The sequence below is a fragment of the Heteronotia binoei genome, chromosome 19 (assembly GCF_032191835.1).
Source record: "Heteronotia binoei isolate CCM8104 ecotype False Entrance Well chromosome 19, APGP_CSIRO_Hbin_v1, whole genome shotgun sequence".
NCBI classification, from domain to species: Eukaryota; Metazoa; Chordata; class Lepidosauria; order Squamata; family Gekkonidae; genus Heteronotia; species Heteronotia binoei.
Window position 1 is genome coordinate 17,243,628 of NC_083241.1, and position 26,343 is coordinate 17,269,970.

At 45.2% G+C, this 26,343-nt stretch overlaps 1 protein-coding gene across 1 annotated transcript in view; it reads left to right on the forward strand.

Annotated features, from left to right (window-relative positions):
* ACAN (aggrecan) overlaps nt 1-26,343 on the forward strand; it is a 119,346-nt gene that overhangs the window by 39,965 nt on the left and 53,038 nt on the right. The window contains exons 2-10 of the mRNA XM_060260015.1: nt 8,752-8,828; nt 11,272-11,655; nt 15,031-15,205; nt 16,349-16,476; nt 17,897-18,190; nt 22,071-22,559; nt 23,148-23,322; nt 25,164-25,291; nt 25,666-25,959. Coding sequence (XP_060115998.1) covers nt 8,759-8,828; nt 11,272-11,655; nt 15,031-15,205; nt 16,349-16,476; nt 17,897-18,190; nt 22,071-22,559; nt 23,148-23,322; nt 25,164-25,291; nt 25,666-25,959 — 2,137 coding nt within the window. The 5' untranslated portion in view covers nt 8,752-8,758. The remainder of the gene's footprint in view (nt 1-8,751; nt 8,829-11,271; nt 11,656-15,030; nt 15,206-16,348; nt 16,477-17,896; nt 18,191-22,070; nt 22,560-23,147; nt 23,323-25,163; nt 25,292-25,665; nt 25,960-26,343) is intronic.

Consider the following 26,343-nt stretch of genomic DNA (forward strand, 5'->3'; position numbering starts at 1 on the left):
CCAGAAAGTGTGGGATGATAATGCAGGAAGAGGATTCACCTTTGCTCACCTGTTCTCCCCACATCCATCCCTGCTTTGTATGTGAAGAAACAAACATGACAGACTCCAGCATATATTAAAATCCTTACAAGAAGCCTGGAAACACAACACTGTGGGGTTTGGTGTGACCCAGGAAACCTTTTGGTGGAAATGTATCCTTATTTTAAAAATGATTTTGTTGTCTCAGGGACTCTGGAATTTTCTTAAAGGGAGGAAAGGAGCTGCATCCAACTAGCCAGCTGCACAAAGGGCTTAGTCTTGGGATGGTTTGGAAACTGGTCAGCATGGAATAAATTTCATATTTCTGTTACAGCTGAGAAAACACTGTTTATTACTTAACGTTGAGTTCAACGTTCTCCTTATTTAAAGGAGAGGTAGAAATGCAGTATCCCCCTACCTTTAGAAACACTCTTTCCTCCTGTTTCCAGGCTGAATTCTGAACAAAAAAGCTCTCAGTTCTACAAACAGGAGGTCCATACGGGATCTGTTTACTGAAGCAAATGTGGATTACCGAGCCCAGCTTGACAGGAGCTCCTTGGGTGTCCCCCCCTCCACCCTGAAACATTCTGTTTCAAGGCTAGGAATGCCAGCCTCCAGGTGGGGGGTAAAGGTCCCCCAGAATTACAACTGATCTCCAGACTGCATCAATCACTTGTTCACTTGTTTGTTTTAAACACTTATTTCATATCTATGAAAAAAATGTCTACTTTGAGAGGTGGACGGCATGGCGTTATGCCATACTGAGGTTTCTGCTGGGAGGGGGCGCTCTGGGGGCCGCACCCCCAACTTCCTGCTCAAGGCCTCCAACCTGATCAACTCCAAGCAGGGGCGAATTCCCGTTGTCAGAACTTGTAACTTTCTTACATGATGTTAGCCATACTGACTCCATATTGTAACCCAATACTAACACATAATGCTTTGCCTCTGTAACTAACACAAAATGCTCTGCATTTCAAACACCCTGTGATCACTGGAGGGTGACAGATAACCCCCGGTCAACATCTGCAGGTGGCCCTTTGAAGCCAGGTGGAGCAGGCCCTCTCAGCGGGACTGCATCCTCCCTTCTGATAACAACTCCTGAGAACGAGACACTTGTCTGTAAACCGTGTGAAAGATTGCTTTATTGTTGCTGCCTTAACCGCATAAAATGTAACTAGATGCCAGGCTCAGGCATCAGTGTTATCTTGAAGCTCCAGCACTGTAGTTCTCGAATAAATGCCTATACTTTGCAACAAGTTTTGGGTCTTGTTTGACGTTCTGCCAGTTCTGACACCCGTAGTGGCGGGGGCCAGGGGTGGAATTCTAGCAGGAGCTCCTTCGCATGTTAGGCCACACACCCCTGATGTCGCCAATCCTCCAAGAGCTTACAAGGCTCTTTTTTGTAAACTCTTGGAGGATTGGCTACATCAGGGGTGTGTGGCCTAATATGCAAAGGAGCTCCTGCTAGAATTCCAACCCTGGGCGGGGGCCCTGAGCTGCAAGTCTGAGCTTCCCTGTAGGCCACTGGCCCACAGGTCACACCATCAGGTCTCCTCCCCACACACACACACACACACACACACACCAGGTGCCACAGTTGCCCACCACTTGGGGAGGGGAGGGCATCGTCTCCATAAAGGAACCAATTGCATCTGGCTTGGGTACCCCCCCTCTGGGTGCCTCTCTCCCTCCTGGCCATGCGGTAGAACTGTGGAAGGGCTGGGTGACTGGTAGGGTTGCCAATCCCCGGGTGGGGGCAGGGGAGCCCCCAGTTTGGAGGCCCTCCCCCCGCTTCAGGGTCGTCAGAAAGCGGGGGGAGGGGAGGGAAATGTCTGCTGGGAACTCTATTATTCCCTATGGAGATTTATTCCCATAGAAAATCATGGAGAATTGATCTGCGGGTATCTGGGGCTCTGGGGGGGCTGTTTTGGGGGGTAGAGGCAACAAATTTTCAGTATAGCATCTAGTGCCTCTCCCTAAAATACCCCCCAAGTTTCAAAAAGATTGGAGCAGGGGGTCCAATTCTATGAGCCCCAAAAGAAGGTGCCCCTATCCTTCATTATTTCCTATGGAAGGAAGGCATTGAAGAGGTGTCCCTTTAAATGTGACGGCCAGAACTCCCTTTGGAGTTCAATTATGCTTGTCACAGCCTTGATCTTGGCTCCACCCCAAAGTCTCCTGGCTCCACCCCCAACGTCCCCAGATATTTCTTGAATTGGACTTGGCAACCCTAGTGACTGACCCCTGGGAGATGGCCACTTGCCCTCCTCCATCATGCTCCTGGGGGACATGGGATCCTTGCACTGTGCCCTGAGCCCTAAAAAGGGCAAGGACCTCAGAAGACCAGGGCTGGATCCAATCCAGGGCATGTTTCCCCTTGGGAGCCACAGAAGACTCTTTCCACCAGGAAGGAACCTGCAGCAACCAGCTCAGGCAGGGTGGAGTCTACTGGCAAATAACTGTGTCCTGCCTGTCTCTGCCCTCCCCTTCTCCCCCCCTTCCGTTGTATTTGCCAGATAATGTTTCTGTCTTGGGTGGGGGGGAGCCTTGTTTGCTTAGGGAACATGTTAAAGGTGGAGGAGCCAGACAGAGATTCTCACCTTCCCCCTGCCTGGTCTGCTTTCTTATTTGTATTCTTCTTCTTACATCAACTTTAATTAAATTAAGTGTCCTCACCTGAATTTCAAAAGCCTTCTGCAATTTCAGATCCTGGCTATGGTCCTAGTCCCTACCCCCATATCCCACTCTCCCAGGCTCTACCCTCAAATCTCCAGATATTTCTGAACCCAGAGTTGGCAACCCTAAAAAGGCAGCCATTACAGAAAGCCAGCATGTTTAGGAAGAACCATGTTCAAATCCCCACTCAGACATCAAGCTCACTGGATGTCTTTGAGACAGTAGGTGGTTTCCCCCCACCCGCCTCAGAGCATTATCAGAATAAAAGGGGGGAGGCAAGAACTATGCACATAGTCCTGAGCTTCTTGAGAAAAGGATATGATTGTGAGTAGAGACCATGCATCATTTATGGACAGGACTGATTGCTGTGAGGGATTGTGATGACTTGAGAAGAAAAGATTAAACATTCACAGAAGACTTCTGAGCATGAGAAAGAGTGGACAATAATAATAATAATATTTAATTTGTATCCCGCCCTCCCCGCCAAAGCAGGCTCAGGGCGGCTCACAACACAGGCACTTCAACAATTAAAACAATACATATTATAAGTACATACATATTATAACTCAACCATTTATAAAATTAATCATCATTGTAATTAAAAACATTCTAGGATTAGATTAATGTTAAAAACCTGGTGTTATACATCGTACAGTTTTTCCTTGGCAATGGTATTCATTCAACAGTATGCTGTAAGATCATTAAAGGCCAGTTGAAAAAGAGCAGTCTTGCAGGCCCTGCGAAACTGAGCAAGGCTCCGCAAGGCCCACACCTCTTCTGGCAGTTGGTTCCACCAGTGGGGGGCAGAGCCACCGGGGAGGCTCTCTGTGTAGGCTCCTCAGAAGCATCTGGTCAATCATTAAAAGCATGGACCATGCTGAGTCCCTCTGCTTGGCATGAGCAAAGAGATGGGGTAGCTCAGACCCAAAGTCCACCTGACACTCAACCCACCCCTCCAGGGGGGAGGTGTTCACAGTCAGGAGGGGTGGGAGAGTATAAATGTGGGTCCTTGGCCAAGGTATTCAATAGTAGCATTGCTAGGCCCCCTGTCCAGGTGGGGCTTTCCCCACTTTTGCAGGCCCCTTTCAGCCGCTGGCCCTACTCACAAATGCCCCACCCCAAATGCAAACACCCCCAAATTCAGTGTAATGACATTACCCAGAAGTGACATTATCACATCTCTGATGTTGGGGAGGGGTGTGACACTCTAGTTTTTGAGCCTCAAACTGTAGAGTTTTCCCCAAAAATTAGAGCATCACTCCCCGACGTCAACAACATTGATGACATCACTTCCGGGAGACATCATTGCAGAATGGACCCTGGAGCCCCCAACCAGCAGCCAAGTATGACCTGGCAACCCCACCCAGTAGCTAAGCCCCTCTGCTCAGTGTGACCAGAGAGATGGGATGGCTCAGAGTCCTGAGTCCACTAACACCCAAACCCCAAAGGGGAAAGATGTTCACAATCAAGAGGGATGGGAGGGTATCAAATGTGGGTTCTCAGCCAAGGCAACCAGTAGCTAAGCCCCGCTGGTTGGTGTGAGCAGAGATTGGATGGCTCAGGGCCCTGAGTCCACTTAAAACCCAAACCCCACCAGGGAAGAGGTGTTCACAATCAGGAATAAATGAATGTGCTCTGCTTTTTACAAGATCCCTGCTTCACCGTTGAACTGCCAACACCCAACAGAGGAGAGGGTGCAGAACTAAGCTGAAGGTACACACAGCATTCTATGGGCAATTTCCCACACAGCTTACCGAGGAGCGAAGTCCCTCCTCACTGCGCAGCGTCTGCTCGAATTTCCCACCAACTGCTCCGCGGATTCAGGAAGTGCCGCACCTTTTGCGTCTCAAATGGAAATCGCTAAAACCCTAGTTTACGTTAGCAACGCAAAAGATCTGGCACTTCATGAATCTGCGGAGCAGTTGGTGGGAAATCCGAGCAGACGCTGCGCGGTGAGGAGGGACTTCGTGCCTCGGTAAGCTGTGTGGGAAATTGCCCTATAACTCATTCAGTAGCAAAATTTTGTAACGTAATTTGTAAGCGGAAATTTTTGGAAGATTCTTGATTTCATCAACTGGCTGTACATCTATGAGTTGCTCTGATGTCTTCTTTTTTACTTTGTATTGGTCTTTGATGGTAATAAATATTGACTGGCTGGCTGGCATTCTGATCCCAGGAAGCAGAATGGCAGCCAGCTGTGTCTGTTAAGCTTTGGAGAGCCCCTATTAGTGTTTCCAAGTCTGGAGAATTCCACCCACCCTGCTGCTTTGAAGTTTGGTAAAAATTTTGATTGAGTGAAGATTGAGTCTAGAAATATATCCATTCATGAACTGCCACAACCCCCCACAAACAACATGAAAGTATGTGGAAAGCTTTTGCTGGTTGACCTGTTGTGAATTTCTGTTCATGAACCACAAACTGACCAAAATTCATCATAAACTTTTGTTCATGATCTGGTTTGTGCCCATCCCTAAGCAGGGTGAACCAGATGTACCTTTGGTCTGACCCAGAGGGTGCTCTCTCTCTGTCACACACACACACACACAAACAAACAAACATGCTTTTCTTCTGACCTCCTGACCTTTCCTCTGCTTTCCAGCTACCTAGATAAAGAACCGGCTGTAGTTCTTATTCAGTACAGACTCCCCTGTAACATGAAAGAAGAGACTGTGAACATCACAAGCTGCCTTCTGCAAGGGCTGCCAAGTTCCCGGGCCGGGTGGGGGTTCCCTCACTCGGGAGATTTTCAGTCCGCAGGCCCACATTGGGCCAGCAGGCGGGATCCTCCCCTGACGTTGCTGGCATGATGGTCGCTCGCAAGCTGCGGGGGACTTGGCAACCCTACCTTTTGCTGAGTCAGACTGTCAGTCCCCTCAGCCTATTTCAACTGGCAGCAGCTCTATAGATCTCAGCTGGGGGTCTTAACGCAGCTCTGTAACCTGAGGCTGCTGTCTGACTCAGTTCAGTCAGTTGTTTTCGGTCCTCACCAGTAAGTGGCTCCACGAAGCACTTAATATAGTGCTGCATTTTCAGTAACCACTGACAGTGCTCATCCTTGTGAGTAATAGGGCTTTTTTTTGAGCAGGAATGCAGTTCCAGCTGGGTTGGTGACAGGGGTGTGGCCTAATAGGCAAATGAGTTCCTGTTGGACATTTTCTACAAAAAAGCCCTGTGTGAAACAATGCTGACACTGGGGTGTGGCCTAATATGCAAATGAGTTTCTGCTGCATTTTTGCTACAAAAAAGCCCTGACTTAAACTATTCCTTCATTTTTTGTTCTTTTATCCTAAACATTAGGAAAAACTCTCCGACTGAGCAGTTCCTTAGTGGAACAGGCTTCCTCAGGAGATGGTGAGTTCTCCTTCCTTGGAGGTTTTTAAACAGAGGCTAGATGGCCATCTGACAGCAAATCAGATCCTGTGAATTTAGGGGGAAGTATTTGTGAATTTCCTTCATTGTGCAGGGGGTTGGACTAGATGACCCTGGAGGTCCCTTCCAACTCTATGACTCCTAACAGAACATTACAGCATGACATTCTCACACAGCACAATGGAATTCTACTCCCCACACACACACATACCTTGAACACATATGAATCGGGCCATCATGGTCAGTCTTGTCTACTGAGACTGGCAGTGGCTAACCAGAGTTACTGCTGGGGGTCTTTCACATCACCTGTTGCCTGGTGCCTTCAACTGGAGATGCCGGGGATTGAACCTGGGGCCTTCTGCATGCCAAACTGGGGCTCTTCCACTGAGCCACACCTCATCCTTTCTCTTCTCCCATTACCTTGCTGTTTTGTTGCTCTGCTTGGCAAGCAGTTGTTCAAATAATTCATCACAAATCATGTAAACCAGGCTCAAACAAACACTTTAAGAAGCCTATCGTTCAGTTTTCACCTCAGTAATTTTTAGTGATGTTAAAATCTTGCCAATCTGTTCGGATTAGCAGTGTTTTCACACTTGCTCTGTTTTGCAAATAGGCAGTGCAGCTGGGTGCCAAATAGATTCTGCTCACATTTGACCTACACTGTTGAACCTTGGCAGGTCTGACAGCTGAACACAGTCATCATGATGACAGCCTTGGATGTTATTATTTGTTAATTTGGCAAAGGTTCTGTTTCTTTTTACAGCCATTTCTGGTTCTCTGCTTAATTAGTTCGTGCTTGCTCCACAATGACTGCAGAATTCCTGCACTGTGATCCTTACCATTATTTCCTCTTGGGGGGGGGGAGCACTTTAATAACTGTTTTTCTCCTTTTCCAAAATTACTACTCTTCCCCCACCCTTTGCACTATAGCCATATTGTAATTATACAACTACAACCATAATAAATAAAAGAAACCAATTTCCCTGCAAAGAGAACTCTCAATAATCCTTTGCCAATCTAAGACTGGATAGGCTAGGGGTACATTTATACTTTACATTTACACTTATATTTATGTCTTGCTTTTCTCCTTGACTTGGGATGGCTTTTTGCATCATTCCCATTCAATCCTCACAAAAACAGTCTTGTGGAGGTAAGGTTAAACTGAGAGGTTGTGATGGGCCCAAGGCCACCTGGCAGGTTTCCATAGTGGAGAGAAGGATTCAAACCAGTCAATCTAGGCCCTAATCCAATGCTTTAACCACTACACCACACCAGCCCTTTAAAGAGAATCACCACACATCAGGTGTGAAAACACAGGGGAAGACAACAAGGAAAACACTGGGATGCAGTGGGCTGGCAATGGCATCTTCTGCATTTAAAAAGTGAATGAAATAATTATGTCACTTCCAGACTAAACAGTTACTTTGGAAGCAACACAAGATCCTTGTGAAGTAGGAACTCAGGCTGTATTTAAGCGGGTTGGATTTTGTAGCGCACAAGTACTCTTTGGCTTTGTAACCATCCGAGTGAAAACATCTGCCTTTAACGAGTTCATATGGCAAGAACAGGCTGTGAACAAGACAAGGAGAATGCAGCCTATCCCCCCTCTTTTACTAGCCACTGGCAAAACAAAGCTCCTTCTATTACTTTTGCCAGCATCTTTAAAGCATTGTTGGTAAAGAGAACTTTTGCTTTTGGCTACCCTGAAGGGCTTTGCCAATAAATCTGTGTTTCTCAAACATCTGAGACCTGGTTGAGGGTGTTTTCCATGATTAAAAGAGGAAGCACATCTAAATGTTGTATAATTTCTCTATTGGGACAATGGGCGATCATTCAGTTTGCAATTTCAGTTTTCATCAGATAATCTTCATACATTCTTACATCCTCCCTTTGGCTGATATTGTTGCCTTTACGTTAACAGGGAAAAGGGTGATTACCAGGGGTCATTTCATAGAAAAAGTGGTTCTAGAGTTCATTAGCACAATTCATTTGCATATGCTTCAAACCTCTAATATCACCAGAAAGTGTACTAAATTATATCAGCTCAGCATCTACCTTAAAATGCTTCTTGAGTTATAATTGTCATAATAATTATTATTACTTACTTATTATTGTCATAATGAAACCATAATAAAACTCATACTTTTAAAATTACTTCTCTTATGTGGCCACAGTGGCATGACGAAGATTTCCATCTGTTGCTTTATAAGTTTTGGTTATTTTCCCATTTTTTGTGGGAGAAAATATTAGAAAGTTTGTCAAATCTTAGAGTTCAGTAAAATTCTCACAGAGGGTTTGGAACCCAGAAGCAAGTGTTTTTTGGGGGGGGGCAGGGGGGGGAGAGAAAGAAAGAGCACAATAAAATTTAGAGGTTCTGGAGCTCTGCTCCTGTGAGCTCCTGCTCAAAATGAGGCCTGGTGATTATTTATGCATGGGGTTTATATAAGCTATAAAGTTGCTTCAAAAGGTCAGGAAGTGGCCAAGCCAGCTTCCCTGGATAGGGAGATCCAAAGAGAGGGTACGCCAACAGAGGAGAATTGAGATTAACAGCTGGATAGGAGTCCTGCCTAAAAAAAAGTTGGCAATGCTACCCTCCCCAATGGTTCTTGTTGCTGGGAAAGTTCTGTTTCTGGGCTGCAATTCCCTGAAGATTCACTAACAAGCCTGTGTCTTTGTGTGTCATTGCAGGTAAACTATGACCACTTTGCTACTAGTATTTGTGAGTTTGCGAGTCATCATTGCAGCCAGCTCTGTGGAAGTTTTAGGTATGTAATTTTCAGGGCCTTCCTAAAATGCACACCCAGCTTTATGTATAAAAGCGTCAGTGCAATGACAATCTGGTCACTTTGTATGAATTGGTATCACCTGCCTTTTCTTCAGGCTTGCTTAATTTCAAGAGCCTACAGATTTGATGTAAGAGTAAGACTCATTTTCTGCTGTGCTCAAGGTAGTTAAAGAGAACACTGCCGAGTGGTATGACCAGAGCCTCTTCACCCTCTCTATCTCATGAAGCTGAGTTCACACGTAACTGCAGCATGAATTAGTAGGGTGTTGGGGTGGTGGTAAAATGGATTACACCACTTCAGATGGGGGAGGGTCATGGAGGATCATATCATATTGGGGAGGGACGGTGGCTCAGTGGTAGAGCATCTGCTTGGTAAGCAGAAGGTCCCAGGTTCAATCCCCAGCATCTCCACTAAAAAAGGGTCCAGGCAAATAAGTGAAAAACCTCAGCTTGAGACCCTGGAGAGCTGCTGCCAGTCTCAGTAGACAATACTGACTTTGATGGACCCAGGGTCTGATTCAGTATAAGGCAGCTTCATATGTTCATGTTAATTGTATAATGTTCTGCTATGCTAAACACACCTTGCAAACAGAATATCAGCACAGCAAACACAAAGATGGGACAGAATCTTTGCCCTTGCTCTGCTACTTTTCTACTTGCAAGGAGTTCTACGCTACAGAACTTTCATTGATCAAATCTGCCCCCTGCAAATTGGCGAGGTTCATTTTACCACCTCAACAGGTACAGAATGAGCCAGGTGATGTTTCTTTTGATACAAACCTTTGAACTAATTAGAATGATTTGGCTGGTGCAATGGAAAGGCCAGTTCTTAGGGCTGGTGGGCAAGCAGGGATGGGTTCAGCAACTCTGAGGACCAGGACCAAATCAGTAGCTTTTTTCCCACCAGCTGGTCTGAAACCCTGCTAGCTACAGTAGCCCCACTGTCCTATCCACTGAAATGGTGTGCTGAACTACAACAGAGAATATGCCAGCTGCTCTCTATCCAGGCAATAACCCCAGTGGCACAGAGAATAAAACTAGAGTCTCTGATATGAAGATCTGGGCATCTTGTAACATTTCTTATGCGTGCAGAATGCTGGATTTTGTATAGATACCCAGAGGATGTTTCCACAAGTGATGTTAAGAACAGCATTTTGTTTCCACTTCTGAATGTTATTGGTGCAATAAGAGAAAGCAGAAAAGAGCCATTTAAAAAAATGCATGTTTATACTGATGAATCCCAGAAGAATACCATGTAGGTGCACAATTATTCAGCAATGGTCATCCATTTGATACCGGCTGATTAAACTCAAGTTATCAGTTAGCAGGGATAGAGTCTTCTTGGTAGCTGACACTCAGGTTATAGAATAGCCTCCATAGAGACATCCACTTGACACCCTCTTTATTTAAAACTACGTAATATATATTTAAAAATAGTGAATTATAACTTGGTGCTAATTGGGAAAAGGCAAAGCCAAAATAATTTATCTTGCAAAGACATGATTCAGAGGGTGACTTTGTCTCTGTGTCAGGTGTGATGGAATCTTTTAATCATATCATATACAATGACTCAGCAGAAATTACCAACCCTTTTGTGAGGCTGAACAGGAGGATTATACACGGCTTTTTTGTAGCATATTAGGCCACAGATCCTTGATGTAGCCACTCCTCCAAAAGCTTACAGGGCCTACTGTAAGCTCTTGGAGGATTGGCTTCATCAGGGGTGTGTGGCCTAATATGCAGAAGAGCTCCTGCTAGAAAAACAGCCCTGAGGAGGAAGAACCATTAATCACACTGAGATGCAGCAGACAGCCTCCTCTGTGGGTGGATACTCTTGGGTTTATAGAAATTTTAAATTGTTTAATTAATTTGTTTATCCTGGCATGTTTTCTCATGGCACATAAGTGCACCTTAGCACATCACCTGGAATTGTGACTCTTCACAAACAATAGCTTGGAGAAATGTGGACTGCGGGGTGACATGATAGAGGTTTACAAGATAATGCATGGTATGGAGAAAGTAGAGAAAGAAGTACTTTTCTCCCTTTCTCACAATACAAGAACTCGTGGGCATTCGATGAAATTGCTGAGCAGACAGGTTAAAACGGATAAAAGAAAGTACTTCTTCACCCAAAGGGTGATTAACATGTGGAATTCACTGCCACATGAGGTGGTGGCGGCCACAAGCATAGCCACCTTCAAGAGGGGTTTAGATAAAAATATGGAGCAGAGGTCCATCAGTGGCTATTAGCCACAGTGTGTGCGTATATAAAAAATTTTTTGCCACTGTGTGACACAGAGTGTTGGACTGGATGGGCCATTAACCTGATCCAACATGGCTTCTCTTATGTTCTTATGTTCTTAATAACTGTCCTCTGGTTCTGAATTCTGCTTGTCGCCTTTTCCTCATTTTGCAATCTGCAGATCATGAGGCCACACTGAGTGTGAGCATACCTTTACATTCCCCCTTGTGTGTCCCCCTGGGGCACACTCTGACCATCCCCTGTTACTACATTGACACACTGGAGCACGTGACCACATCACCTTCTACCGCCCCCCTGTCCCCAAGAATCAAATGGAGCAGACTCTCTGAAGGAAAGTCAGTGGTCTTGTTGGTGGCCATAGATGGGCATGTCAGAATCAACACTGCATACCAGGAGGTGGTTTCTCTACCCAACTACCCTGCCATACCTACTGATGCCACCCTGGAAATCAAGGCGCTTCGATCCAATGATACTGGGATCTATCGGTGTGAGGTGATTCATGGCATCGAGGACAGCCATGATACAGTAGAGGTGAAGGTGAAAGGTAAGGCCATGTTTCCCTCCTTTGGTAGAGCCGATCATTTGAACTGATGACCATATACTTTACATCCAGCAAGCACAGAAGAGTGGGAGATCATTAAGGAAGAGTGTTGCCCTAGGGTTGGATCATGTGAAGGTTTTCTATAAACAGGAGGAGAGTATTTTTGCTGATTCCCCCCCCCCCCCCCGTTCTGCTGAGGACCTCCAGTTCTTTCCTCGAGCTGCTCCTGGTGCAAACACACCCTATTCCCCTGTCCAACATCCCTTCCATCGGCAGAAATGTTCCATGTCTTTGGTATAATTAGTTCATTTAGAACAAGAAACCTGGAGGACAATGTTATGTTGTGCTCTTATTTTCCTAAGCACTTCTGACTTCTCAAAAGATCATTCCCTAGAAAAGAATGAGGATGATCAAGGGTCTGGAGGAAGAACCCTATGAGGAAAAGCTGAGGGCCTTGGGAATGTTCAGTCTGGAGAAGAGGAGATCGAGGGGGGACATGATTGCTCTCTTTACATTTCTGAAAGGCTGTCATTGAGAGGAGGGCAAGGAGCTGTTCCACATGGCAGTTGGGGACAGGACCCAAAGCAATGGGCTCAAATGACAAGCAGAAAGGTACCAGCTGGATATTAGGAAAAAATTGTTTACAGTTAGAGTAGTTCAGAGGTGGAACCAGCTGCCTAGGAAGGTGCTGAGCTCCCCTTCATTGGCAGTTTTCGAAACACAGCAGGATGATTATTTGTTGGAGATGCTTTATGCTGATCCTGTACGGAGTAGGGGGTTTGACTAGATGGTGTCAAGCATAGATATTTCTCATAATTAGTCTTTTGTTGTTAATCAAAAGTTGCTTTATTGTAGAAACTCAGAAGCTTTTCCAAGGCCAGAATCCTTGGAAGTAATGACATACACAGGTTTACATAGTTACTTTATAGGATAGTTTCAAAGGGTATCATGCAGATGCAGTTTGAGTCACGGGTTCAAAGGTTACTACATAGTATCTCTTTTATTACTAAGGAATGTAGGCTATTAAAAACATCTCCCTTTCTCACACTTCTCTGAGACCGGATAAGACCTGTCTGTGTGAATCTGGGGGGAGGCACATCACACTGTTACCGGCCAGGCTATAACATAAACATCCTTGGGCCAGATGGATTTATTACTTGCCCATAGGTCGTAAAGAAGGGGGGAGCAGGAGCGATTGGTGATCTGCTCTTTGTCTAAGGAACCATCATGGCACACAGAAATATGCATGCTTGACAGATGGTCTGTATGGCCCCTTCCAACTCTATGACTCTATTATCTTAATCGCTCTGGTTGTTTCTTGTTAGACTGCAATATTGTGGGTATACAGAAGCAAGCACATAAAGTAGTACCAGATCCTCAGCAACATCAGCAGTCAAGATCCCAAAAAATCCAAAATGAAGATAATTTCCACACTCGAGAAATGTAGCACAAGTTCTAGCTTTCTGTTGCTTCCCCCCGCCCAAATAAGATAATGTTTGATCACTGTAGTATGGTCATAAAATGATGTATGTTTTGGCACATGTTAGAAGGTGAGTGAGTTCTTGTTGTTAACTTCTAAACTGCTTGCCACAGCTGATATTTTTATTTTTAAATGGTCCTATTATACTAATGAGAATGGTATCACTTCTATTTCTACCATTAGTTAAAAATAAGATGACCTGGTGGGAAAAAAATCTCAGAGAAATCCTTGGGGAGGGAGGAGCATTTTTTTAAAAGTTCATTTTTATTATTTATAGAACATTTTCCAGGGTATAAACTTTTGTGAGTCAATTTTCTGTCCAAATAATATACTGTGTTTTGTTAACTAAAAAAGGTTTGGGTTTTTTTTTTAATTTTCAGCCTTTTTCCCCCTTTTGCCACTCTCAGGTGGCAAAGACTTTCACCATGCTAAGCTAACACAGAATGCAGCAGCTTGCAATTCTCTCTCTCTCTCTCTCTCTCTCTCTCTCTCTCTCTCTCTCTCTCATATCAAGTATATCCACAGACAATGTGTGATTGCAATAAAAAGGCCAACACCATGCTGGGAATTATTAGGAAGGGAATTGAAAACAAATCAGCCAGTATCATAAAGCCCCTGTATAAATCGATGGTGCGGTCTCATTTGGAATACTGTGTACAATTCTGGTCACCGCACCTCAAAAAGGATATTATAGCACTGGAAAAAGTCCAGAAAAGGGCAACTAGAATGATTAAAGGTTTGGAACACTTTCCCTATGAAGAAAGGTTAAAACATTTAGGGCTCTTTAGCTTGGAGAAACATCAACGGAAGGGTGACATGATAGTGGTTTACAAGATTATGCATGGGATAGAGAAGGTAGAGAAAAGTACTTTTCTCCCTTTCTCACAATACAAGAACTCGTGGACATTCAATGAAATTGCTGAGCAGTCGGGTTAGAACTGATAAAAGGAAGTACTTCTTCACCCAAAAGGTGATTAACATGTGGGATTCACTGCCACAGGAGGTGGTGGTGGCTGCAAGCATAGACAGCTTCAAGAGGGGACTGGATAAGCATATGGAGCAGAGGTCCATCAGTGGCTATTAGCCACAGCTTTTTGTTGGAACTCTCTGTCTGGGGCAGTGATGCTTCGTATTCTTGGTGCTTGGGGCGGGGGCACAGTGGGAGGGTTTTTGGTGTCCTGGCCCCACTGATGGAGCTCCTGATGGCACTTGGTTTTTTGGCCACTGTGTGACACAGAGCGTTGGACTGGATGGGCCATTGGCCTGATCCAACATGGCTTCTCTTATGTTCTTAGCTGTGCTAAAGCATTTATGGTGCAGTCCTACACCAAACTACACCCTTCTAAGCTTATTAACTCTGTTGGACTTAAAAGGCTGTAACTCTGTAACTGTTATACTTTGAAATTCCATAATTATGCCTTATAGTACAATTTTATTTGCTGAGTTATAAATTTTTACTGTTAAATCAGCAAAATAAGTCTAAAGTTGATAAGAATTTAATTTTCCATCAAACTTCCATTCCCTCCTCCCCTTCCCCCTGCCCCCAAAAAAGATTCCATTGAATTTCTGGAAATATTACATTTTTGTTAGCCAACATTCCTGGTGTCATGTATTACCTCTAATCAGCTCAAACTGGAAAAAGAAATTCAGAGGTATATTTTGACTGGTGATAAGAGGGGAGGAGATACCAAGAAAATGATCTGATATGTTGATCCTCCTTTGTATTTCTGTGGGCTGCAGATCCTGGAGAAGCCAGACTTTGATTGCAGAGAATGGCCCAAATTTCCTGTAGCGTTCTGTTGCTCTCCCCCACCCCCAGCTTGCTTTTATTTAACACCTGCCATTTTAGTTTATAACAGCCACTGACAGATGTTTATGTTGGTGGATGTGTTTTCCAGGCATCGTGTTCCATTACAGAGCCATCTCTACCCGATACACTTTGGACTTTGAGAAGGCCAAACAGGCGTGCATCCAGAACAGCGCTGTCATTGCAACCCCTGAGCAGTTGCAGGCTGCCTATGAGGATGGCTTTGACCAGTGTGATGCTGGCTGGCTGGCAGATCAGACTGTCAGGTAAACAGCTGGAAGGTGGTGATGTGTGAAACTGATGGAAGATGGTAATATGTGAAACTGACCATGGAGGAAAGTCAGACTGTACAATAAGCAAAGAAATAGGAAAAGATCAGAGGCCAAAAGCTTGGAACATATTAACATCTGCAACATTTATTAACATGGATATTTTGTGTGCCAGCACAGCGTATTCAAGACAATTACTCTACACATGTATTATGCCATGAGCATATTGTTTTTGTAGCTATCTTAAATGCACACTAGATACCCAGTCCCTGAGTAGTAGAGTTGCACCTGTTATTAGCAGGTGCCTTAATTGTGCATCATACTCTCCATTCATAATCATTGATCTTTATAGGCAATGCAATGATTTGTTCATTATTATTAGCAATTGGCTTAATTGCATACCAGTTCATGAATCCAGCTGTCTCATTGGGAGTTTTCATGCAGATCTAGCACCTATATTGTCAATACTATTGTTTGTTTGGAAAATTCAGGAGCATTAATTGGAGTTCTGAAGCACTCTCCCCCCCCCCCCCAAAAAAATCCAGATTTGCGGGCCCCTGATCTGGATCAGGACACTGGCATGGGGGAAGGGGATTTAACTTTCCCTGTACCTTTTTCTGCTGCTATTTGCCCTGTTGGAGGTAAAGATTCAAGCTACAGTTGGGTTGCCAGGCCCCATCACTGGTATATCATAGGACATCATCTTGCCAGTGACTTCTGGGTGACGCTCTGGTATTTGGGCAAAAACTCTATGGTAAAACTGGCTTCTACCATAAAAGTTGTTTCCCAAATGCTGGAACATAACCCAGAAGTTGATGGCATGATTATGTCACTTCCTGTGAGATGCTGGCAACATGGCCTAGGGCTTCCTAGGCCAGCTGATCGGGTGGGGGGGCAGAGCCTGGTGGCAGAGGACCGCCACCTCCACTGGCCACCCTCGGCAACAGAGTGCCTGTATGCTTGGAATATTCCAAATTCCAATACATATTCAGAGGTGCCAGTCCAAGTTCCTCATAGGTCCACATGTTCTGCCTTGTTCTTCAGGATGTTGCCTGCAACCTGCAAGCATGCAGGCGAAATAATTGCTTCCAGCTAACATATTCATTCCTTGCTTGACCTGTCCTACCTTTGCACTCTTAGGTATCCAATGCACCATCCCCGAGAAGGTTGTTATGGAGACAAGGATGAATTTCCTGGTGTAAGAACATACGGCATTCGTGAAACAGATGAGATGTATGATGTGTATTGTTACGCAGAGGAAATGGAAGGTAACAGCGAGTCTCTCTAACCCCACATTCTAAAGAAGGCAACATCACAATCCAAAGGATCCCATAGACAAAGGACATAGTTGACATAGGAGTTGGACCTCGGTCTCCAAAACATTTTCCCCCTTCCTCAGAGTTTCATTTCAAAGACTGATGTCCACCCTCTTAGCATATTAATCTCGACGAAGCTTCCAACAATTTTTAAAATGGACCAGACTTCACATGACACAGGAGTTTTGTGACTGAAACACCAGATATGCAATGGCCTTTAAAAGCCACCATTTTGAAGGTGATGTGGATTAGGTCTCTCATCCTGCAAGTTAACTCCCTGACTGGAAATGGCTGTGCTGCTTCAAGCCTGACAAAAAAAAAAAAAAAAGACAGGTGCTGGATTTGTGCATGTCTTTTTCTTTTCTTACTGAGGCTTAAAGCAGACAGTTCAGGGTTCCTATTGACTGAGGAAATACACAGGGAGGGGGAAAGAATTAACCCCCTCTTTCCATTCTCTGTGACCCTGGCTAGCGCTCTTCCCAACCTGAATTTTACACTAGGAGTGTCAGTTATTAGAATCCCAGTTCCACTATGGTTAGTGGACCATACGCGAACATGAGTCAACAGTGTGATGTAGTGGCTAAAAAGGCAAATGCAATATTGGGCTGTATCAACAGGAGTATAATCACTTTACTCTGTTCTGGTAAGACCTCACCTAGAGCACTGTGATCAGTTTTGGGCACCACATTTTAAGAAGGATATAGACAAGCTGGAATGGGTCCAGAGGAGGGCAATGAAGATGGTGAGGGGTCTGGAGACCAAGTCATATGAAGAACATGTCCGGAGGAGGGCAATGAAGATGGTGAAGGGTCTGGAGACCAAGTCATATGAAGAAAGGTTGAAGGAGCTGGGCATGTTTAGCCTGGAGAGGAAGTGGCTGAGAGGTGATATGATCACCATCTTCAAGTACTTGAAGGGCTGTCGTATAAAAGATGGTGCAGAATTGTTTTCTGTTACCTCAGAAGGTAGGACCAGAACCAATGGGTTGAAATTAAATCAAAAGAGTTTCCAGCTCAACATCAGAAAGAACTTCCTGACCGTTAGTGTAGTTCCTCAATGGAACAGGCTTCCTCAGGAGGTGGTAGGCTCTTCTTCCTTGGAGATTTTTAAACAGAGGCTAGATGGCCATCTGACAGCAATGAAGATCCTATGAATTTAGTGTGTGTGGTGGGGGTATTTGTGAGTTTCCTGCATTGTGCAGGGGGTTGGACTAGATGATCCTGAAGGTCCCTTCCAACTCTATGATTCTGATTCTATGATTCTATGTCTGTAGTCTGGCCCTAAGAAATGGGATTGGAAGGGAAAAGCTGATAAAGGAACAAGAAATGCAACTTGTCATCTAACCATCGGCATCATTGCTGTGTGACTGCAGGTAAAGTCTTCTATGCCACCTCCCCAGAGAAGTTCACCTTCCCAGAAGCAGCAGAGAAATGTCACCGTCTTGGTGCCCGTTTGGCAACTACAGGAGAACTCTATCTGGCCTGGAAAGATGGCATGGATGTCTGCAGTGCTGGCTGGCTGGCAGACCGCAGTGTCCGGTACCCCATTTCTAAGGCACGTCCCAACTGTGGTGGCAACCTGGTGGGAGTACGAACTGTGTACCTCTATGATAATCAGACAGGATATCCTCACCCCCATTCTCGCTATGATGCCATCTGCTACTCTGGTGAGTTCACTGAAAGGAGCACAAGGTCAGCAGCATTTCAGGATATTGTGGCAGCTGCAATATCAGAAAACTCAGTTTTCCTGGGCTAGTTCCAATTATTTTAATAGCAGGGGAGGCAGGGTGTTGTAGCCCGATATTGACACATCTTAGAAGCCAAGCAGGGTTGGTACTTGGAAGGGATACCACCAAAGAAGCCTCTGCAGAGGAAGCCAATGGCAAACCACCTCTGTTTCTCCCTAGCCTTAAAAGCCCCGTGGTGCAGAGTGGTAAAGCTGCAGTACTGCAGTCTGAGCTCTCTGCTCACAACCTGAGTTTCATCCTGGTGGAAGCTGGATTCAGGTAGCTGGCTCAAGGTTGACTCAGCCTTCCATCCTTCCAAGTGGTAAAATGAGGACCCAGCTTGCTGGGGGGAAAGTGTAGATGACTGGGGAAGGCAATGGCAAACCACCCCATTAAAAGTCTGCTGTGAAAACGTCGTGATGTGACATCACCCCAGAGTCGGAAACGACTGGTGCTTGCTGCTTGCACCTTTACCTTTTAGGGTGGTCATAAATTGGCTGCGATTTGACTTCACTTTAATCACACACACACACACTGAAGAGATTGAAGGTTACAGCTAGGATATCTTAAACTCTACTGCAAAGCGAAGTTTATTAAAAACAGTCATAAGACCAGCATACAAAATAATATAAGATAATACAGTATAAGAACATGGCAATAGACAGTTACAGCCATAATTCCTAAAATTCCGGACTGAACTAATCCTTCACTAATAACTCAACTTACAGTATGATCTATGCTTTTTAATTACCAGATAACAATACCTAGCAACCTTGCGTGAGATGGATTCATAACTGTCAGCCAATAAAAACTTCATCACTTGTTCCTCGGCATATTTACAATAATTTGCCAATGGTTTCAAATGTGAGAGCAGGGGTATCAGCAGCTGCTGCCTCTCTTCATCATACAGAGGAAAATGAAGAAATAAATGGGCAGCTGACTCCACCTGATCCGACGCACAAAAAGAAATCCTCTGATGCATGGGAGTCCGGGTATATCTACCAAAAAGGACTGCTGATGGGAGCGCATCGAAATGGGCTCTAGTAAATGCCCATCTATAAATAGGATTTTTTATAAATCCAAAATAAGATGTGGATCTTAGGCTTGGTCCCAGTTTCAGTTTCTCGTAATAACAAGGTAGGGCTGCATAATCATTTTGCGCTTCGATATCCTTAAATCTTTGAGAAATCAAACTCCTTGCATACTTCTGCCCTCCCTCTAATAAATTTTCAGGATCTAACCAATTGATTTCAGTTTATCAACTACTCTATGAGACCACTGGGGATGAGGAGTTGATGTCAGAAAATCAGGGATGAGCCCCAACGGGTTCAGATGAGTTTTAACCAAATAGTTACAGAGGTGTAACTATTGGGTTAAACTCTGCTGTGTATATTCCCACATTGAAACCCCAAAGCACAACACAGTGTTTCTGATCCAAAAGAGTGGATGGCAAATGCATGGAACCTTTTCAAATCGCTACAATCCTGCTGTTCACCTGCTTGGCAGGGTTGGGGAAGATGGTGTGGAGGAACTAAGCTCTTCCCAAAGAGCTACTTGTTAGAATTCTTGAAATATTAAAAGGTCTCCATGAGTGCAGCCCCACATATCATAGTGCAGGGGTGGCCAACAGTAGCTCTCCAGATGTTTTTTCACCTACAGCTCCCATCAGCCCCAGCCATTGGCCATGCTGGCTGGGGCTGATGGGAGTTGTAGGTAAAAAACATCTGGAGGGCTACCGTTGGCCCACCCATCATAGTGGAATGAAATGCACACACAAAGCCTGTTCACACATGCAGTTTCCCATCCAGTCAGGGATAGGTATGTGGAAGCCAGAATACATGTACCCGATCCTCCTGTGGATTGAAGCAAATGTAAATGTTGCTGAATATTGTGCCTTACAATTTTGATTTACTTTGAGCATTCTAAAGTGCAATATAAAATTGTATTGGTTTTTTTTGTTGCTGCTGCTGTTCTGATGCTGTTGTTGTTATTGCAGAAAAAAAACCCTAGGGCTGTGATCCTGTGCACACATATCTGGGATCCTTCTGAGTAAATATGCCTGGTGTCACACTATTTATCTAAAGACTTGCAGATTTTTTAAAAAATTAAGCCAGTAATGTCAAATAATTTGCCATGAGGTTTGCTGAGTGACGACGACGATATTGAATTTATATCCCACCCTTCACTCCGAATCTCAGAGCAGCTCACAATCTCCTTTATCTTCCTCCCCCACAACAGACACCCTGTGAGGTGGGTGGGGCTGGAGAGGGCTCCCACAGCAGCTGCCCTTTTAAGGACAACCTCTGCCAGAGCTATGGCTGACCTGAGGCCATTCCAGCAAGTGCAAGTGGAGGAGTGGGGAATCAAACCCAGTTCTCCCAGATAAGAGTCCACACACTTAACCACTACATCAAACTGGCTCTCTGACCTTGGGTCAGTCATTCTCTCAGACTCATCTACTTTGCAGGGCTGTCGTGAAGGTAAAATAGGGAAGGAAGAACAATACATGATGCCCTGAACTCCTTGATGGAAAAGACAGGGTTAAAATGCACTAAGTAATTCTCTTGCCGAGTTCATTCTATCTTCTAAAACACATTGCAGCGGTGACTGTAACTGGATGCATTCAAACCCTTGTGAGTGGAATTCCAATGATGAAAATGTGCTGGGAGTTATTCTCCTTCCGTATAAAGAAATTTCACTTATTAGGAAAAAGGTTATTTCCCCATCCCTGCTGGTCTGTGCCCGTTCTAAATTCAGAAGGCACAGGATAGGGCTGCCTTGCTGAAAGAAAGCATTCTGGACAGAGCTTGGCTGGGACCCCCATACCTGTCTCCAAATTATTGTCATATTCAGGGCTTTTTTTTGTAGCAGGGACTCCTTTGCATATTAGGCCACGCCCCTGATGTAGCCAATCCTCCAAGAGCTTACAGGGCTCTTAGCACAGGGCCTGCTGTAAGCTCCAGGAGGATTGGCTGCATCAGGGGTGTGTGACCTAATAGTCAAAGGAATCCATGCTACAAAAAAAGCCCTGATGATGCTATAGCAAGCATTCACAAGTAGATTGTCCTGACTGTGAACAAGTACTATAGAAAAACAAGACCCCCAAGGCGCAGAGTGGTAAAGCTGCAGTACAGCAGTCAGGGCCCCCTGCTCACAACCTGAGTTCGATCCCAGTGGAAGCTGGGTTCAGGTAGCCTGGCTTAAGGTTGACTCAGCCTTCCATCCTTCCGAGGTCAGTCAAATGAGGACCCAGCTTGCTGGGGGAAAAGTGTAGATGACTGGGGAAGGCAATGGCAAACCACCCCGTGAAAAAGTCTGCCGTGAAAACGTTGCGATGCAACGTCACCCCAGAGTCGAAAACGACTGGTGCTTGCACAGAGGACTACCTTTACCTTTTTCACTATAGCAAAAGAACTGCTTGACATCCAATGATGCAGGGAGGATGCAACCTAGGTACATCACCTTGAGTTTGGTAGGAAAGAGGCAGGATGTGCATGTAATCTTTGCTTCCATAGAGGCAGTCCTCTACTGCATGGCCCTGGGAGCTTTTTGGATCATTGAAGGATGTCAGATTTGCATGAGCAAAAGCTCTTAGCACCAATAATGCGCTCTGCAGCCAAGGGGGACTCTTCCTCAAGCTTTTCTCCTGGAATTATAGAAGGATGCCTGGCTGAGGCTTCTTTTCCCCTCTGGACTCATTTATAGCAGACTCTGGACTCACTGATAGTAGCAAGAAGGAAGAGGGTTTCTCTGCCGGAGCTGGGTCAAGGCATCATGGAGAAGCTGATGTCACTTTCATAACATTTTCTCCTTACCCTAGGTGATGACTTTGAAACAATCATCCATGAGAACCTCACTGATGAGACAATGGGTGAATTGGGCAGCGGTTTCACCATCCAGACAGTCACCCAGACAGATGTGGAGCTGTACTTCCCACGCAATGTCACAGAGGAGGAAGCCCGGGGCAGCATTGCAACGTTGGAACCAATAGACTTTACAGCCACTGCTTCAGAGCTAGATGAAGGCTTCACAGCAACTCCGGATCTCTTTGCTACTGACTTCATTGATGAGGCAGAGAACAGGACTGAGGTGGGAATTTGGGAGAGTCTAGAAAATGCCACCGTCTCAGTGCTGGACACTCTTTTCACCACTGATACTCCAGACGTGAGCTCAGTGGAAGAGACCTTGTGGGCTACTGCAACACCACCAGTGGAGTCTGCTTTTCCATTTACAGTAGAGGATCAGATTGTGCCAGGGACAGTTGCTCCTGACATTGGACACATCCCCGGGCAGCCCATGCCATCCACAGGTAACTACCTGGCCAAACTTCAATACGCATTTCCAATTATAACATTCAGTTCTTACAACAACCCAGTGATGACTACAGTTTGCCCTGTCTTTAATGGACTGTGGAAACTAGGGCTAAGCCAAAACAATGTACTTTGTTTCATGGCTGTTTTACTGAGAATCAACAAGCTCCTCACACTTTTTGGTGCTTGTTGTGAATATATTCATGTTATTTCAACAGCGTCTTCTCAGCACCATTTTCATGCTCCTTGTTTGTTGTCACAACCCTCAGCTTCGTTTACTTACACAGCCCTTCAGTCCGTTTTTTTTGCTGGAGTGCAACATGTCATTTTTGTTGACCATGTAATGGCACTACATATGCTTGTAAACAAAACCACATCAGGTGCTACAGCCCCCTGGATTAAGTGGCAGCATGGGCAATGCTAATAGAGGCTCTGTGAATGGCTGATGAGATAAGCAATTTGGGGTATAATTTGTTTGGCAGTGTCAGAAACACTTTAAATTAGAGAGCATTCAGCACAGTGCTAGTGAAAACTCCCTCAAATATTGGTGGATTCATGCTCAAAAACTCTTCCAATTCATTTGACAGGCACCGTCTTTCATTACCGACCATCCACTGATAGATATTCCCTAACCTTTGTCAAAGCCCAACAAGCTTGCCTGGATAATAACGCTGTTATAGCCACTCCCGAACAACTGCAGGCTGCCTATGAGGATGGTTATGATCAGTGTGATGCCGGCTGGCTGAGGGACCAGACTGTCAGGTACAGTAACACAGTGACTCAGCTGGGGTGGGGTAAAAGGTAAAGGTAGTCTCCTCTGCAAGCACCAGTCGTTTCCAACTCTGGGGTGACGTTGCTTTTACAGCAGACTTTTTAATGGGGCAGTTTGCCATTGCCTTCCCCAGTCATCTACACTTTCCCCCCAGCAAGCTTGGTACTCATTTGACCAACCTCAGAAGGATGGAAGGCTGAGTCAACCTTGAGCCGGCTACCTGAACCCAGCTTCTGCCGGGATCAAACTCAGGTCATGAGCAGAGCTTAGGACTGCAGTACTACAGCTTTATCACTCTGCGCCATGGGGGGGGGGGGAGGCATATCTAAATAAGAGCATTTCAGCAACCTCCATCAGACTGTATCAACACAAGAGAAGACCTTTTATGCCATTGTAAGCATGTTGTAGTTGAGTCTGTGAGAAGAATACAATCACAGCATATCTGTGAATAGTATGTACAGAATTTGTGTATACATAACATATGCATGTTGGGCTCTCTTTATGTGACAAGGAACTCTATGTTTTCAAGGTTCCCTGCCACAAAGAGAGAGTCCTTCAAGTAAAGGATCTCAGGCAGAAGATGTATAAAAGATCTCTCTCTACGTGAAACCATGGAGAACAACTGAGAGTCTGAGCTAGATGATTTGGTAGAAGGAAGCTTTATATGCATTTGTTGCATTTACATTTCACTGTTCTTCCATCATGGAACTCAAGATAACTGACCAGGAGTTCCAAGGAGGTCTCCTGTCCAAACACTGAGCAGACTGCCTAGTTTGATCGTTTGCTTACAGCCAACAGGCCACAGTTTCTTGGCACTCAGTATACAATTTTGTGTATCTTTTCCTTGATCAAGAAGATAAAAGAATTTGATTGTCAGAACTGATGTTGGAATTGACACCTGGTTTGCATATAAATGGCATGAAAGAAATGGAGAAAGCAAAAGAAACAGAGGAGACAAAATGTTCACAGCAAATATATATAAAAAGAAACAAAAGTGGAATATTTGTGTATCCCCACCTATTTATTTATTATTGACTTCATTTATTCCCTATCTTTCTCCCCCATGGATGGCTTACAACGTTCTCCCGCCCTCCATTTCATCTTCACAACCCTGTGAGTTAGTTTAAGCTGTGTGACTGGCCTCAGCAAGCTTCCAGGGCAAAGTAGGGGTGCAAATATGGATCTAACCATGACACCATACTAACATTCTTTAGTTAAATCAAAGGCTTTGAGGTAGAAGAGGTAGCATTCCTGAAATCTTGAGGGAAGGGTTTTAAGGAGGGATTTGAAGAAAGCCTAAGGTCACGCCTGGTGTCCTGGGAAGTTCTAGCAAAATCCATCTCCCCCAATGACCTTCAACTGTGATCTTGATGTCCCAGGCTAGCCCAGTCTCATCAGATCTCAGATGCTAAACAGGATCACTCCTGGTCAGTGTTTGGATGGGAGGCCACCAAGGTATTCCAGGGCAGGCAGCGGCAAACCATCTCTTGCCATGAAAACTCTACAGGGTCTCCATAAGTGGGTTGTAATTTGACACTTTTCACCCCTGCCACTGCTAGTTGATTGAGACCCACAAGTGAGTTGAATCATCATGGCCTAAGGTAGATTGCACTGTTGGACTTGCCACCATTGACTTGTTGCTGTTTAGAGTTTATGCAAAAAAGGGGACATAGACCAGGCGCAAAGTTGAGTACAGTTGCTTTGCTTTTAATAGTTATGCAGAATAGGAAATGGTAGCTGCTGTGGCTTATTACACTGGAACGTGAAGGGTGAGGGTGGTCTGTAAGTCGAATAAATAAATAAGGGTGACCCTTGCTGTCCTTGTTGTCAGATACCCCATTGTCTTTCCACGGAGCAAATGTGAAGGAGACAAGGATGATGTCCCAGGAGTGCGGACATATGGCATGCGCCCGGCATCAGAGATGTTTGATGTGTACTGCTATGTTGACAAACTAAATGGTAAGTTTTTCTATGGTTCTTGTGAGAAACTCTTTACATTAACGTTTACATGTCAAATCTGTCCCTGACAAATAAGCAGTGTCTGAGCCAAGAACCCAGTTTGGTGTAGTGGTTAAGCGCGTGGACTCTTACCTGGGAGAACTGGGTTTGATTCCCCACTCCTCCACTTGCAGCTGCTGGAATGGCCTCAGGTTAGCTATAGCTCTCATAGAGCTGTCCTTGAAAGGGAAGCTTCTGGGAGAGCTCTCTCAGTTTCACCTACCTTGCAGGGTGTGTGTTGTGGGGGAGGGGGCGTTAAGGGAGATTCTGACCACTCTGAGATTCAGAGTGAAGAGCAGGATTTAAATCCAATTTCTTCTCCTCCTCCTCCTTAGGTGAGGTCTTTTTCGCCACCCAACCAGAACGATTCACCTTCCTGGAAGCTCAGGAACACTGTGAGAGCCAGAATGCTACCCTGGCTTCCACCGGACAACTCTATGCTGCCTGGAAACTGGGCCTAGACAACTGCCGTGCTGGCTGGCTGGCTGATGGCAGCCTCCGCTATCCCATCCTGCACCCACGTCCTGCTTGTGGGGGGGACAAACCCGGTGTGAGAACCACTTATTTGCACCCCAATCAGACAGGATTCCCAGACCCACAATCAAGGCACCATGCCTTTTGCTTCAGAGGTAACAGCCTATTCTTTATCCTGCTTTTAACACGTTACAGGGCCAGAATTAGGGTTGCCAATCCCCAGGTGGGGGCAGGGGATCCCCAGGTTTAGAGGCCCTCACCCAGCTTCAGGGTCATCAGAAAGCATGGAAGGAAGGGAAATGTCTGCTGGGCACTCCACTATTCTCTATAGAGACTGATTCCCTTAGGGTATAATGAATTGATCCACAGGTATCTAGGACCCAGGGGGGGCTGTTTTTGAGGTAGGGGCACCAAATTTTCAGCATAGCATTCAGTGCCTCTCCTCAAAACACCCTCCAAGTTCCAAAAAGATTGAACTGGGGGTGCAATTCTATGAGCCTCAAAAGAAGGTGCCCTTATCCTTCATTATTTCCAGTGGA